Source organism: Natrix helvetica (assembly GCF_964273705.1).
Source record: "Natrix helvetica genome assembly, chromosome: 1".
Classification (NCBI taxonomy): Eukaryota; Metazoa; Chordata; class Lepidosauria; order Squamata; family Natricidae; genus Natrix; species Natrix helvetica.
In genome coordinates, this window is record NC_138548.1 from 185,920,584 (window position 1) to 185,937,898 (window position 17,315).

General features: G+C 35.7%; 1 protein-coding gene across 1 annotated transcript in view; it reads right to left on the reverse strand.

Annotated features, from left to right (window-relative positions):
• Positions 1 to 8,538: 8,538 nt before the first annotated feature.
• LANCL1 (LanC like glutathione S-transferase 1) overlaps positions 8,539 to 17,315 on the reverse strand; it is a 37,416-nt gene continuing 28,639 nt past the window's right edge. Inside the window, exons 5-10 of the mRNA XM_081936294.1 lie at positions 16,280 to 16,415; positions 15,173 to 15,319; positions 14,333 to 14,515; positions 11,869 to 12,045; positions 10,791 to 10,863; positions 8,539 to 9,806 (exon numbers count right to left, since the gene is read on the reverse strand). Coding sequence (XP_081792420.1) covers positions 9,730 to 9,806; positions 10,791 to 10,863; positions 11,869 to 12,045; positions 14,333 to 14,515; positions 15,173 to 15,319; positions 16,280 to 16,415 — 793 coding nt within the window. The 3' untranslated portion in view covers positions 8,539 to 9,729. The remainder of the gene's footprint in view (positions 9,807 to 10,790; positions 10,864 to 11,868; positions 12,046 to 14,332; positions 14,516 to 15,172; positions 15,320 to 16,279; positions 16,416 to 17,315) is intronic.

Here is a 17,315-nt window from a genome sequence, read left to right on the forward strand (position 1 = left end):
TGCTGTCTCTACAATAACAGGAAAATGCCTATGTTACATATTTTGACTAGATATCACCATCATCGTTATTATTTTAGCTTGGCCAATGAATCTCAATTGAAGGTGATATAATAAATGAAATTGAATAGTATGTTAAATATGATTGGGAGGCATTTGGCAAACTAAGCATAATTTTCAAGAACATCCTCCCCTTATGCCTGAAGAGAAAAGTTTTCGATCAGTGTGTGTTACCTGCTCTAACATCTGCCAGTGATACATGGACACTAACCTCACAATCTATACAAGTGCTCTGGGACTTTAGAATTCAGACATACAGGCATGACAAAATGCCATAGCATTACCAATTGTCGATAAGAAAGACAAAGTCTGGATAATGGACTTGGCAGTACCTGGAGAGAGCAGAATAGAAAATAACTAACTGTACAAAAATAACAAAATACAAAGACCTACAAATAAAAGTAGAACGACTGGCAAAAGAAAGCAACAATAGTACCAATAGTAATAGGTGCCTTGAGTGCAATCCCAAAACAACTGCTGCCATACTTGAACATAAGTTTGAGATTCAGAGGTTTATTTCAGTAACAATTTGGAACATAAACAACCATCATAACACGACTTACATCAATAACCCATTGCAATGAGATCCATTGACATAGCTGGTCCAGCAAGGATAGCTATAGGCCAGTGGCCCCAAACTCATCTCAATCCACACTTTTTCTACTTTTCTGCACACATTTCACAACTTGCATCCTTGTTGTTGTTACTTGTTCCACAACTGATAATCAGTTTCCACTTATACCTGTGTACATCTGAAAACTTCATCTATCTGCTACTTTCAGTTCCTTTTGTCTCACGGTTTTATTCTTCTTATTCCAAATATACTCATGAAACTATCTACTTTGCACAAATTGGAACTGTTCAGCTGTTTACAAATATTTTTGGTACATTATGAAGTCATCCTAGCTAAAACTTTGGTTCATTTCGCTTTCCAGAGGCCTTCTATTTTCCACTTAGGCCCCATCAATTCCAATAGATCAACAGGGTATTTTCCTTCTCCCTCATTAGTAAGGACTCAAAAGGTAGATAAAAGTACCAAATCCAGTCTAAACTTCTGGCTGACTATATGACAAACCATAATCATTTCTCTCATGCCTATTTACACTTTTAGACAGATCAACAATGGGTGTGTGCGTGTAATTCTCATTTTGCTGAACTCTTCAAAGAAAAAAATGTTTAACTTGATAGGCCCCATGAAATAGTTCTCACTGGCTGATTTAAAATCTGAGGATTACCATGCATAACACTAATTCTGGTCATTCTGATTTGCCCTTTCTATATGTTTAAAAATAACAATCCCTTTTGTAATTCTTCCAGTTCAGATTCTTGGAATTGCAATGATCCACAGTCCATGTATTTGCTAGAGTTTTCCTATACTTCACTACAATCGAGATGTACTAAAAATCTATTTTAAACCAGCCCTCTACCATGAAGAGTTTGCAGTTAATAAATTTCATAGGGATTTTATGTAACTATAACTTAAATGTCCACTATATTAGAGGCCAAATTCCAGAGACTAGACATATATTCATCATTAATTTGTGAGTGGAATGAAATGAAATGTTACTTACATGTTTTTAGTATCACTGTTGTGAACTCTGTTGTATATTTCTAAGACTTTTAGTTATATTATTATTGCTATTTAGTCTTTTATGCCTTACTAAGGAAAATGAAGTAAATGTTTTAAATGATGCACAAATGATGAAAAGCCTTAGAAATTGAAATCTAAATTAAATGGCAAGAATAAGCACCAAGATTCTGCACCTTCTTCTCTAATTGGCAATGAGCATGTGTGAGGTGGGAATGAGTAGCTACATCCTTTTAAGAGATCTCCTTGCTTGAACACATCACTGCCATAACAGTTGAAAATGTAAGGAAGACTTGGTCCCTGATTAGAAGTTTACATTCTGTACTCTGGAGAAAGGAGCACTTAGTCCCATGTTCCCAAGGAAAATGCAGGATGGGAAGGAATCACTCTTTTCCCCAACAGTTTTGACAGATGAAAGGTGCCTTAACTACTTCCCTAAATGGGGTGGAGGTTAGTTCTTTTCATTATTTTATCAATGATTCATAACAGTTTCTGGAAGACACATGAAATATATAAGCTGAGTAGCTTAATAGATTTTTAAAATTCTTTTGGAAGCCAGTTTCATGTCTTTAGTCCTATTGCATGGCTTGTTGAAATGCCTTCTTGAAACGCCCATCCCAAAGACCTTATTTAGCAGTGGAGTCAAAAGGCATGTGTCTTAAGAATGTCATTCTGCTTCTCATGTATCTTATGAATTCTGAGGTCATCAGTAGAAGATGTCCATTAGCTAAGACTGAGATTATAAATCTTAGATAATTAAGCAGCACTCAAAATAGGATGAAGACGGCCTCTGCAGACTGGGTCAAAGAGTTTTAAAGCATATACACACATAATGAGGCTAAAAAACACAGAAGACAACATGTTAAATAATTTAAAGTTGAGAAAGTTACACACACATACATCTTTGCATTCTCTTGGTGTATGCATGAAACACTCATGGGAATTTTCAATTAAAGATTTCTGAGACTATTACAGTTTTCATCCTGTTTTCATCCATTGCTTCTCTAGGTATCTTTTTCTTTGTGATTTGAATTTTGTAATCCATTAATATTTTGCAGCCTTAAGGCTATTATAATAATAAAGTCAACCTTAAATTGCAATGATAACAAATTGACATACCGAATCAGATTAATATATAACTTTGTACACAATTCTGTACAAATGTATGGGCTAGTGTTACAAATTAAAGAAAAAATTCTTCCATAAGCATAGTTAGTGAGATAACCACAGCAAAACCATACATAAAATCAATTTTTACCAGCTTTTTACTTCTCAGAAAATCCTGTCCAATTCAGAAACCATATAATAGTATACCTATACAACTGGGACTCATTGAAGAGATTACCTAACCCTCTAACTATAGATATTAATTTCATACTGGGAACAACTGAGGTCACACTGGCTTTTTCCAGACTCATAAAACTTCTGAGCAGGTTGTTCTGTATCAAGAGTCTGATAAAACCTAATTTATAGAAAGAGATATAAGAGGTTCTAAGAGGTCTGGAACAAGTGCTGCTTAATGGCCAAACGTTTCCCCTACAATCTTAGAAGTATGGATATTGGCCTGTTACTAGACATAGCACTATAGCTACTTTTTGATTGGTTCTACTAGCATATTGCTGAATCAACACAGACTCATGGTGGTTTATAAAACAATCAACAAAACCAAGGGTTTTGACGTTAAAAATATCCCCAATAAATACATCAAAACAACCAATAACTCAACAGTTACAATAATGTTTTTTTCTTCCTAGCATTTTCCTTCCAAGTGCAGGTTGTTTTTTTGGGTGTGTGTGTGAATCAATGGAGTATTGATTCATTGATGGATACAGAAATTGACAGACCAGTAGGTCACCTGAGCCTAATGTCTAGGCTGAGAGAAAATGACTGGTTCAAATTCACCCAGTCAGCTTTCATGCATAAAGTGGAACTAGATTAGACCATGAAATGAATTTCACAGGAAGATTAAGATTACTTGTATTGAGATTATAGTTAACAGAGTCTTGTAAATATCCCATGTAAATATCCTGTGTATCTCTTTCTTGAGTGGGTACACCACAACATCTTTCAAGGTTGGAGATATCACCCTTTTATAAAGATGTGCTAGCAAACTTCCAGTCAACTTTGTTTCCATTTTTTCCTCAAAGGAGCCAGAAGGGGCAGAAGTCCAGAGGTGGTAGAAGTTATACAAGAGAAAACCCTGCCATTTCATCAGAGTTCACAGGCCAAATGGAATTCCAGATGTCACACAACTTACCTCATCACAGATACCCATGAATAATCAAGATTTTGGAAATATGAACTATTTTGTTGGCAAAATGCTGAACAATGTGAACAGAAATGCTAGCTGGAATCCATTGATTCATCCCTCTCCAACAGGGAGTTAGTGTTATTAAGGAAGGCTGAGAGTCCTCTGATGCAATAAGAGAGAAGCAGTGATGTTTCCACCCAGTGAAGGCTCAAACCTGAACATATACTATATGTAGATTCACTTCTTTTTCTTCACCAGCACTCCAGTGTTATTATTATGGCTTCATACCTGTTTGGTTTTCAGTATGCAAGGGACTAAGGTTGGTTTGCAGAGGCCATCCAGGGGCAATCATGTTGTGAATCTGGGTTGCTTCTTGTTGCCAATTACTTTTTCTTAGTGATTGCCAGCAATTCATCCAAATCCTTGAGCGGACAAGAGAATTGGTCTATTCACCCTGCAGAGGGTGTAGTCAACCTCATTTAGACCAGGAAATTGACCATGGGACAGGGTTAAAGACTATACCCTCCGTTTTCAAATCATACAACCATTGTGAGGCAAAAACATTGCTCAACATACAGCTATCTAGTTTTAGTTTCCTGGTCTGAGCATTAGTGAGCTCAGAAAGGATTAGTACAGGGGTGTCAAACTGAGAGTTTGACATCCATGGATTAGCATAACAACTGAGAACAACCACAAGCTCAGGAAAGCTTCATAGTAGAAGGAACAGATTGTTCTGCATGAGAGTCAGTTAAATGAATCTATCCAGTAGAATCCAGAGTTCTTTTGGAGCAAGAAATTATGCTCCACAAATACTGATTTTCCTCTCCATTCAAAACTACCCAAGACTGCTGAATGGAAGATGAACTATTTTAAAATGAACACAAATGCTGGAAATATGACTGAATCTGATTATTCCCAATAGTCGTCACATGAAGCATTTGTGCCAGTTGTATGTTCTGTTGCATGCTGAATAGCAACTACTTATGGGCCTGGTTCCAACTAGATTTGTTGATGAGGTGAAGGAACAGCCCATCATGGTTTTGGTTAGTCACTGTAAAAACTGTTAACAAATTGTGGCTGCTGTGAACAACACAAACTCTGCTCAATCAGAACTTGAACCACTTGCCGGAAATTTCTGATGAAAACTTTTCAAGAAATTTCAGGGCTTATGTATTTGCTCTGTTCAATCCCAGATTCTTTTCATTCAAAGCCCATTATTAACCATAATTCTTTCTAGTGTTTTTCAGACAATCAAAGATCAATGTAGGCATTCATTTTGGGGAAACTAATTCAGTAATTTTTTAAAGAACAAATGGCTATAAACCTCTGGTTCATGAGATGTGGCATGGCAAATATTTGTAGAGACCATGCAATTTCTCTTCTAGTATGTTCCAATTATACTAAACAAATTATATCATATATAATTATATTGATAGACACAGAAACCAACTTCTATAAATATGAGCAATTATGAGGTAAAAGGTCAAATAGAGTTAATTAATATCCACAAATGCATAATTTTGCTTATTTTGGGGTAAAGTCTCATTTTTTGTGGATTTTTCTCAGCTGCTTCATACATTACCCGAGTAGTTTTGTGAGGTAAAGCTTCCCCTTAGTTGCTCGTCTAGATCATATACGGAACATACTTTGCAATAACTTTTTCTTCAAGTAGAATTCCTTAGAGGTACCGTACACGTATTCAGTAGATTCAGCAGCATCCCCCAAAGAGTGATTGATTGTTCTACAGTTCTTGTTCCAGTGCCTTTATAAGCGATCAGTTACATGAACATTTAACCAAGAAAGATTCCATTTCAGTATACTTCTATATCCCAGTTTACTCTTAAAGAACTGGAATGTGCAAAAATAATTGATAAAGGATCAAGCAATTCTGCAACAGAATTATCTTGCCATTGAAAGATGAATCAATGCATTTTGTCTAATTACTGAAGAGATTCAGTAATTAGCTTACTATTTAATATAACAAGCAAACATATGTTAATATCTGACAATATATTTAATTATCTTTCAAGAGCATCCTAGTGACCATCCACAAAACTGCAAAATGGCAGTATAATTAAAATTAATTAAAACACCTTTTGATTTCACAATAATAATTTACTAATATACGTTAACATAACTTTTTAGTAGTTAAGGGTTTTAAAGAACATTAAAAATGTTCCTTTATTACCTTAAAGTGAAATTAATTTCATACATTTTTATATACGTCAGAGAATATTTTAAAACTTGGCTGTCTGCCTTGTCATGCCAAGTTAAAAGTGATAGAAGCAACATTTGTATATGATGCCGTTTTCTTGTTTAATATCCATATGTTTATTGATATGCTTTAAAGAGCATGACTAAAAGATGTATGATTTGAGATTATAAATAAAATATCTTGAATTTATCAATATCTATAGGGCAAGATTTGCTGAGTCGAAGGCACAGCAGAAATTATTACTGTTTTATAATAGAAAGACAATTAAAGGTGATGTGTTTTCACCTTTGGCAAAAAACTGGCTCTATATCAACATAATGATTAATATTGTTTCATGTGATTAAGGTTTAATATGTTTTTTAATTTATTTTTTATGTAAGTACTTTTTTTACCACTTTTTATCAGCATATTGGTAGTAAAAAAAGCATTGAACTATACTGCCATCTGTTGGCAGTGGAGACATACAATTAGCACATAATATTTGAGCAAAAGACTAAAATTGGATTGCCTATGTAATTAATAATTTCTGTATAAAACCTTTATACATTTACATTAGATATCATATTACTTGACTACATGCACACTGAGAACATAAAAACTGTACAACTGTTAAATCAAAACAAGCTATTTACTTTTATCAGTTATCCCAAGAGCAGCAAACATTCACTGTTATAGTAAATTACATTACATCATAATAAGTGTATTTTCACATGTTGGGGGATTTTTTAAAGATGCTAACAACATAATTACTGCCCCAGAAGAGACCAAGGAAGGGATCAAGGGAATTGATTTTCTCAAGTCTCACAACTTGAAGCAATAATGATCTCTGCCTATAGTTTTCATGGCCTTTAAAGTACCTGCTGGCATAAATGTTCGGGGATGATACTTTCTTCTAAACAAAATTAGTCATAGCAAAGTCAGTTTTTATTCTGTCAGCCTCCGAGTCATCCATATGAGATGGATGGCCATATACATTTATTACATGAATGAGTGAATCAATATGCTGATAATCCAAACCTGTCGTACTTAGCCCCCTGGGATAAAAAGCTGTAGCTAAAGACACAAAGATTATGGCAACTCCCTGATCAAAGGCTGCAGGCTGATTCCAGCACAGGTGAGCAGAAGATGCATCTTTCTCCCCTCCCCTAATTGTTTCTGGGGATTGCTTAGGTACAAAACAGCAAGGCCTACTCTTCTGGCTCATTGCTTTGCTCCTTTCTGATCCAATGACAGCAGCCTACTGGCTCAGCTGGCTTGGGCCATGTTTTTCTTCCCTTTAGGCATTACATTTATGGATTACATTCTTCTACTCTCAGTTCTTATCCCACTGCCCCATTCCTGCATTCTAGTTCCATAATCATGTACGATTCTCAATTCGCAGCTTAAAATGTATCAAAAGGTGCCTCTCTTGTAGCTTGTTATTGTAATTCCACCCCCTTTCCTCAAGAAAAAAGAGCTAGCTTCGGGTTTTTTTCATATATGGTAACTCCATGTTCTGTGATCTTATCTACTGTATTTTTCAGAGTATAAGACTCACCGGAGTATAAGACGCACCAAGGTTTTGAAGAGGCAAATTAAAGTAGGTAGGTAGATAGAGGGAGACAGAGAAAAGTAGAGATAAAGATAGAATGTAGGTAGGTAGGTAGAGGGATAGAGAGAGAGAAATAGAAAGAGAGAAATAGAGTGGATAGGTAGGGAGACAGAGAGTAGGTAGGTTGGTAGATGGAGGGATAGAGAGAGAAAAATACAGTAGATACGTAGGGGGAGAGAGAGTAGTTAGGCAGGTAGATAAAGGGATATATATATAGAGAAAAAAATACAATAGGTAGGTAGGGAGAGAGAGAGAAATACAGTGTATAGGTAGGGAGAGTGAGAGTAGGTAGGTTGGTAGGTAGAGAGATAGAGAGAGAGAAACAGAGAAATACAGTAGATAGGTAGGGGGAGAGAGGTAGGTAGGTAGGTAAAGGGATATATATAGAGAGAAAAAGAGATAAATACAGTAGGTAGGTAGGGAGAGAGATTGTGTGTAGATAGGTAGGTAGGTAGGTAGATAAAGGGATAGAGAGAGAGAAATATACTAGATAGGTAGGTGTTTCTGCTGGCACAGCACTTGATCAATGTAATTCTCATCAATCAGTTAAAGAGCTTTCCAAAAGGAAAAAAACGTTTTTGCACTCTGCAAACCTCCCAAAAACGGTCCGTTTTTCACAAAAATGGGGCCATTTTTTTTCCAAAAAAAGGCATGAATAGCCTTGAGGTTGACTTGGGGGATTCTTTACTTGTGTAGTTCATTTTTAATTTATACAGCACAGTGGTAATCTGAACATTTGTAGAATTTCCTTCCTTTAAAGAGCTATATTTTCTCTCTCCCCTCTTTCTCTCTATCTGTGTGTACTTATATATTTGACATTTACAAAGAACATAAAATGAGAGATTACTCCAAAACAGCTTTAATTCAATGAACCTTAACAACAAAGCAGACTAGAGTATGTTCCAAAGGCTTCAAACTAATTATTCACATAAACAGAACTTATACAGTACCTAAAAGTCAAATGAACAAGATACTTTTATTAAGAGGCTATTCAACATACTGAATACTGCTGTCTGAAAGTTATGAACCTCCAGGTAACTGTCTCCCCTCCCCCCAGTTCATATTGGAAACTATTGCAGCCTTGAAGTAACTTATGCCACTATAAGATGCAAGAACTACAGAACAGTTCCTTTTAATCATTTGGAGTCAGCTACCTCTTTTTTATGAAATGTACATTTTAGTATTTGTCTTGCAAGATCAGCCAGGTGTTAATTTAACTATGTGAGAAGAATCATTTCAGCCTTTTTTTTAAAGCTGAACTACACTTTACATTTTACCTTAACTCAAGCTAATACTAGACTATTGGTAAATTCTTTTTTTATATAATAAATTTATTAGAGTTTGCAAGCTACTAATAAATACTGAGTGATACATGACTGTTAACAAAAAGATTTCAGACAGGTCCTATACTATAAGCCACATTGTTCTAATCTGTCACAGATAAGAAAAATGCAACGGTAAATATAGCCACACATATTCAATTCCTGTTGGAAGTGTGCTATAAACATTCATCCAAGAGTTATACGCTTGGTAACAAGTTGCTGATAAAGACAGCAGTGCATTTGTTTTAACAACAAACATGCATAGAAATCAGAAGCATATGTTTCAGAAATGGCTTTGAAAAATTCTTGTGTTAGCCACAGCCTTTGCTTTGTTTTGGGAGTCCCAACACAAGGAATATTTTTTGCCAGAATATAATTACAAGATCTGTCCTATAGTTACTAAGCAAGGCAAACTAATTGACTGCCAGATATATTATGCTTTTTATCTTCAAAAAACATTAGTCAAGTTGCAGCCCCTTCAATAAAACAGACAAAACTATTTTGTATTTTGTGAACCTAGAATGCTTACAAAAAAGGCTAGTGGTTTTTAAAAGTAGATCAGATACAGAAGATAATGTAAACATGAATACTACTCTTATTGTTTGAATTTTCTAGCGAAAAATTAAGAAATTAGCCTGCTTAATCTGCCTTTTCCAAAGAACTGAATAACTTCTTGTAAGTATTTAATATTGGCTGAGAAGGAATTTATAGTTCAAAAGCTGGGAATCTGGCTTTGGTTGGTATCAGAAGATCAGCAAGAAAATATATTGTTCCAGCCATTCCTGTAAAAAACAATAACAACAGACAAACAATAATTATGCTTAAACAGATGCCTGGCCTTCAATCCGAGAACTATTAACAAATATCCACAGTAAGTAAGGAAATCTGGGAACTTAAGTTTAGACATCTCCAGGGCACTTAGGATGGAAGAAGATTGATTTAGAAGAGCAGACATGTATTTTGTAATGATTTATTTATGATAATAGTGAAATACATAGCAAACGTCTAGATGTAAAAAAAAATTCTGAGTGAAGAATGAACTGAAAGTGCTGCATGGTGTCTGCTAGATGGAAAGGTGAAACAGGACAGTTTTTGAATTAATTAATTAATTAATTAATTAATTAATTAAACAAACACAGATGTGCCATTAACTAGCCAAAAACCTTATGGAAGGACATTATCTTTCAGTATCTGCAATACTAGGATATACAAAATATTTCCAGTATTATATAAGTATTGATGCTAATTATAATATAGTATCATCAATTCCAATATGTTATAGAAGAGGAACAGAGAAATCCATGTTATATTTTTAATTATTTTTCTTTTTGTCAGTTTGACTTTGAGGTCCTCAAATGATTTTTCTTCATGTTTCAGTTTGTCATGGATAAGGAAAATCCATTTTAGTAAGGCAGACATTCACCCCCCTCCCCCCCAAAAATCCCAGAGACAACCCATTTGTCTGCTCTAATAGAAGCCTCATATAATCAAGGACACTTTTAGTTGTCTTGGAATAACTATATACCAGCACTCTCAACTAATAAATAATTCCTACACATCAGGAGGGCAACAGATACAGGAAACTACAAACAGAAATATAACGTTCAGCTGCAATAATTTGATTTGATCCACGTGTATGCTATTATTATCTTATGTAGAAATTTGAGTGTATGAGACCATACTTCAGTTATCCAATCCCAATTGTTACTATCGTTCAGTCAAAAACATTAAGATTCTGAAAAGAGGAAAAGCGAAGTGACTATTACCTTCAAAAAGGGAAAAAGGAGTATCTGGTGTCCGACATCCATGTTGCCCGTAACTTAAACACCATTCTGCAAACTAAAAAAACAACAACAACACTTTTATCTAGTAGAAGTAATTTTTGTAGGAATCATTTCTTACAGTCTTCATTAATTTTATGCACAAGATATGTCTCAATATATGCTAATACTGAAAATCAATCCTGGACATAGAGAATATTTAAGAGCTTTACCTGCTGCTAACAATATATTTGCAGGTGCTTTGTAAGTATTTTCTAAGCTCCTTTTGCAAACATTTTAACGGGAAAAACTCCAAAAATGACTGGTAAAAGAAGCTCGGGGGGGGGGGGGGGGCTTGGGAGGGAAGAACCTCCTTCTGGCGCAAATCCAAGCCTTCTGAGTCAAAAGCCTAGTAGAAGCACACATAGGGGACAAGAAAGCTTGGGATAGGCAGATTAGACAAGGCTGAGGGAATTTTTCACATTCAGGATCCTAATCCTGATTATTCTTGAGCTTTAAGATGGGCGGACTTCAAGCCTTAGAATTTTGGTTGGGGAATTTGGAAATTTAAGTTCAATTAACCTAGAATTATTAAGATTGAAAAATACTGTACTAGAGGATCACATATCCTCCAGAGCAGGCTTTTATTTAAGAGTGAAAGGGCTGTAGAAAATAGGGCAAATGATAAAAGTAATCTCTTTCTCCTACAATAAATTTCAATTACCACCACCACCAAAATTCAAAGCCAGTGACTATATAAGGAAAAAGAAAAGAATAACAAGTAACCTTGCTTTAAGCTCTGTGACTAATAGGGAAATGATAAGATTGACACATGTGGCTTCTGTGTAGGAAATTTGCAATATCAACAATTTTCCAATGGTAAACTGTGTTTTGCATATTTGCAAAAAATAAATAAATAAAGATAAGATAATAATAAGATAAAATAAGAATAAGACAGTCCGTTTTCCAGCCTTTCAAGGCAGATAATCAAAGTTGTATGAAGTAGTCATCTACATTTTGTCTGTCTGGTTAATTTTTCTGCAGGCCAAGCTAGACATCTTGTCCCATATAAACATATGCTCACCTTGCATGCTCTGTAGAGATATTTCATGTCTTGAGTAAGATTGTACAGTGCCAGGAAGGCATATGCGTTGCCTGCAGTACCATGGCACAGCCCGTATCCTTTCTTCAGCAACCCCCAATGCCATATCACATCAGCACATTGCAAGGCATCACTGAAATACTTCTGTTCCCCAAACATCTGAGAAAACAAGCAGCATTTTGTTCTCTTACTTATTATTGGCAGCTTTTATCACCATTCAAGGATGAAAAAGAAAAGGCTCAACATATTCTTGCTAATTAGTGGCTATTCACATTTTCTGTGGAACAAGAACAGAAAACGTGGGAAACACTGAAAAATATGATCATAAAAGCCCAAACACAATACCACTGAAAAATAAAAGCAAGAAATCCAAGAAGAAACCACTATGATTGCACAAAGATCTCTCTGATAAACTGAAAGATAAAATGGGTAAGTACAAAAAATGGTAAGAGGGACACATAACTAAGACAGAATATAAACAGATAGCCCAAATCTGCAAAGATGAAGTCAGAAAAGCAAAGGCTCAGAATGAACAAAGGCTTACAAAAAAAGTCAAATAATGAAAAAAATCTTCCAACATATACTGTAAATAACAAGAAAAATGCCAAGGAAACAGTTGATCCATTAAATAGAGATGATGGCAAGGAGGTAACGGGCAGTAGAATGAAAGCAGAACTGCTTAACTCATTCTTTGCATCAGCCTTCACACAAAAAGAAACTATAGCCAACCTACCAAAATCATACCTGTAAAATGCAGACTAGAAATAAAAATTAAAATAAGCAATAAAATGGTAAGAGAACACCTGCCTGACCTTGATGAATACAAATCACCAGGACCTGATGTTCCAGAATTCTGAAGGAGCTGGCAGATGTTATCTCAAAACCATTGTATAATATCTTAAAAAAATCTTGGAGCACCAGGGAACTACCAGAGGAAAACCACACGCGCACACACACACAAAAACAGACCCAGGAAACTAGAGACCAAGCAGCCTAATGTCAATACCTGGGAAGATTCTGGAAAAGATAATCAAAAAACAGATCTGTGAACATTTAGAAACAAAGTTATAACTAGTAGTCAGCACGGGTTTGTTAAAAACAGATCATGCCAAATCAATCTTTCATTCTTTGACAAAGTGATTAAATTAGTAGATCAAGAAAATGCTATGGACATTCAACAAAGTAGACTACAACCTACTTCTTGGTAAGCTAGAAAAATATGGGCTAGACAGCATCACCACCAGATGGATTTGTATCTGGCTGACAAATCATACTCAACAAGTAGTCATTAATGGTACTACATGTACATCAAGAAAAGTAAGCAGTGGGGTACCACAAGGTTCTGTCTTAGGCCCAGTACTCTTCCATATCTTCATAAATGATTTAGATGAGGGAATAGAAGGGGAACTCTTCGAAATTGCAGATGACACCAAATTAGCAGGATCCAAAAAGATCTTGACAACTTGAACAATGGGTCCTATTCAACAAAATGAAATTTAATATGGAGAAGAGCAAGGTTTTATACCTGGGGAGGAAAAACCAAAGATACAGATTAGGCAAAACCGGGCTCAAAATCAGTAACTGTGAGAGGGACATTTGAATCCTAGTGGATGATCACTTAAACATGAATCAGCAGTGTGCAGCCGCCACCAAAAAGCTAATACAATCCTTGGTTGTATAAAAAGAGGCATAGAATAAAAATCACGTGACGTATTAGCTTTATAAAGCCTTAGTAAGACCACACTTGGAACACCGTATCCAGTTTTGGTCACCACATTACAAAAAAAATGTTGAGACTTTGGAAATGTGCAAGAGCAACTAAGGTGATTAAAGGCCTTGAGACTAAAACATATGAAGAATGGTTGCAGGATTTGGGTTCGGCTAGTCTGGAGAAAAGAATGACTGGTGGGGACATGATAGCAGTATTCCTGTATTTGAGAGGCTGCTACAAAGAGGACGGGTCAATTTATTTTCTATAGCACCAGAAAGCAGGACAAGAAACAATGGATGGAAACTAATCAAGGAGAGAAGCAACCTGGAATTAAGGAGAAACCTCCTAACAGTTTCTCCTTAACTAACCAGTGGAACAACTTGCCTTCAGAAGTTTTGGATGCTTCATCATTGGAGGTTTTAAGAAGAGACTGGACAGCCACTTGTCTGAAATAGTGTAGGATCTCCTGCTTGAGCAGGGGACTGTACTAGAAGACCTCCAAGGTCCCTTACAGCTCTATTCTGATTCTTCTGACTTTGTCATTTTCTTTGAAAAGATCTCTTGAGCAATAAATGGAAGAATTGTCACTACCAGCTGTCACCATTACACAACAGTAAGACCATCAAAATGTATGGCAGGGACATATAAAATCCATTTTAGTTACAATAGAAATATCAAACAATCTGACAGGAAGGGACAACAATCTTGTTTGGTTTTCTAACTATTACTACCTACCTTATAAGCCTGAAGGAGCATGTAGATAACACCGGGTGCACCATGGCACCAATGGACCAACAAATCTCTGTTGTCTCCGATGCAGGGGGGGTAATTGCCAGAGGCAAACTTTAACTGGCAGATATAATCCACACTTGGCTTGACCATGTTATGCAATTTTGCTTGACTCACGCCAAGACCAGGCTGAAATAAGAAAATACACATGATCTTAAATCAGTCATAAGATGCTCCTTCATCTGTGTTTTAAAGCATGGCTTTAAAAATATAAAAGATGCAATTGTGCCTAAATTATCTGACTCTGGAGGGGACTGTAAAATACTCCAAACATTAAATATAAGATATGCATGACCATGTTCTCAATACCTAATAACAAATTAAAGTGACAGATTTATTTTATTATAAAGGAGTATCATAATTCAGAAGAGTAACATCAAGTCATATTAAAAGCAGAAGAAAAAGATATTATCATTTAGCAATTATCTGAAGAAGCTATCAGGAGAATCAAAGCAAGGTGCTCTGAAGCTTTTTATTTTCTCAGTTTTAATCTAAAAAGATTTCAATTAAACTATTGAGTTTATTACACTTGTCTTATGTTTCATGTACTGCTATTTTAAACTTTAAAATAACCTAGTTATAATTTTGGCTTATAGTTGCAACAATTTTGTACATAGGATATTAATTTCTGTAGAAAAAGAATATTTGTCGCATTTGGAAACTCACAGTTTTATTTTACAACTTGTGCCACATTAATGATGATGAAATCTCTGGCCATATCCAAGCCAACATGAATGGGTGTACTCTTCTAAACAGACCTTTTCCTTACTGCAGAGTGCCTCTCACCTGCAACAGGTAGTAATAAATTCCTGCTAGACCATGGGCTGCTCCTACGTAATACTCCTGATACCATTCGTACATGAGTGGGCTCTTAGCTGTGAAGTTCCGCTTCTGTGCCAAATTCTCACCAGATGCCATAACTGCTTCACAAACCTACAGGAAAAATCAGAAATAATAATGGCTATGCTTCAAAATTTTATAGTTGGCATAAATAAAAGGGGAAAAGCATGACAATAATCTTTTTTAGGTATTTTATATAGCAGGATGGACTTAAAACCTTTAAATATTCCAGTATCCCTCCATCAAGTTTGCTGAGAAACTGCCTCACAGGAGTCTCATAGATAAAATGATTACATAATCTACATCTCTAATCTGTTCATATCCAAGTGGGATTTGAATAAATATTTTTCTTAATTTACAATTATCATGCTAGCTGATAAGGAACAGTGTTGTATTTTTTAAATAAATGAGAGAACTTAGATGTGGGCAATAATATTTCCAGGCAACCCCTCCTCCCCTCAAAGGAGGGGGGATTGGGACCTGTCCAAATCTCGTGAGATTTTGTAATCATACTCTTCAAATCTTGAGGAATTTGCCCATCATGTGAGATCTGGAAATCTTATGAGATTTGTTTTTTTAAATATGGTTAGCAGACATTAGAAGGCTGCATTATTAACAGTGGAAGGAGTTTATAGTTACAGATAGTTCTTGACTTACAACCATTTGTTTAGTGACTGTTCAAAGTTACAATGGCACTGAAAAAAGTGCCTTATGATCATTTTTAACACTTATGACTGCTGCAGAATCTCCTTGGTCACATGATCAAAATCCAGATGCTGGATAATGGTTGCAGTGTCCCAGCGTTCTGTCATCACTTTTAGCAATTTCTGACTAGCAAAGTCAATGGGGAAGCTAGATTCACTTAACAACCATGTTAATAACTTAGCAACTGCTTTGATTTATTTAATAACTAAAAAAAAAAGGTTGTAAAATGGGGCAAAACTGATTTAACAACTGTCTTGCACAGCAATGGAAGTTTTGGGCTCATTGTGGCCATAAGTCAAGGACTACCTGTATTTGAGTAGCTCAGGATACAAAAAAAAGATAGAATACCTGTTGGATGTGATTTTGAGAGATCTTTTCCTCTCCAAAATGTTTGTTCACAAACAGCAGAGCGGATAAATACCCCATACGTCCATAAAGCATTTCATCAGGGATTCGTGGATCTGGTTTGGGCAGATGCAATAAGCTTGGAGGGGAAAAAGGTCTATTAGACTTTATAATTCAATGGCAAGGAAAGTTCCCCCCGCCTCCAATTTGAGAAGGCTTTCTAAGCATGTTTAAAGTGTGCTATAATTTATTTTACTATGATATTACATTACATTGCCTTACATGTAGTCTTCGACTTACGACCACAATTGAGCTGAAAATTGAGACTTTTCTTGAGTTTTGCCCCATTTTACAACCTTTCTTGACACAGTTGTTAAGTGAATCACATCATTTATTAAATTAGTAACATAGTTGTTAAGTGAATCTGGAATCTGGATTCCCCATTGACTTTGCTTGTCAGGAGGTTGCAAAAGGTGATCACATGACCCTGGGACACTGCAACTGTCATAAATACATGCCAGTTTCCAAGCAACTGAATTTTGATGATAGGGCCATAGGGATGCTTAAGTGTGAAAATAAGTCACCTTTTTCAGTGATGTTATAACTTCAAATGTTCACTAAATGAACTGTTGTAAGTCGAGGATTACCTGTACATTACATTATCCTTATTTAGCTCTCTTCAAAAATGCATTCTCTATTCTTTGTTTCATTTGGGAATTTTTTCTTTTGTTTCTTCAAGAAGTGTAACTCCTGTTCTGCGAATATGAATTCAGTATAATCACTTAATGCCCCCTCTGGTATGTGGGAAAAACTCTTTCTCCATGGAACCGTCCCTGATACCCAAGAGGTTGAGGGCCGCTGCTTTAAGAACAAACAACAACTCTGTGTTACTCATGATTAATTTTTGTATATTTTGGTCTCCCTAAACCACAACAGAATGACAAGACTTCAACAGTCAGTTATGAACTTATGCTAGTGGCAGTTGAAGTCAGAGATCTCTAGCTACCATATCATCTTTCAAGATGACAGGCATTACATA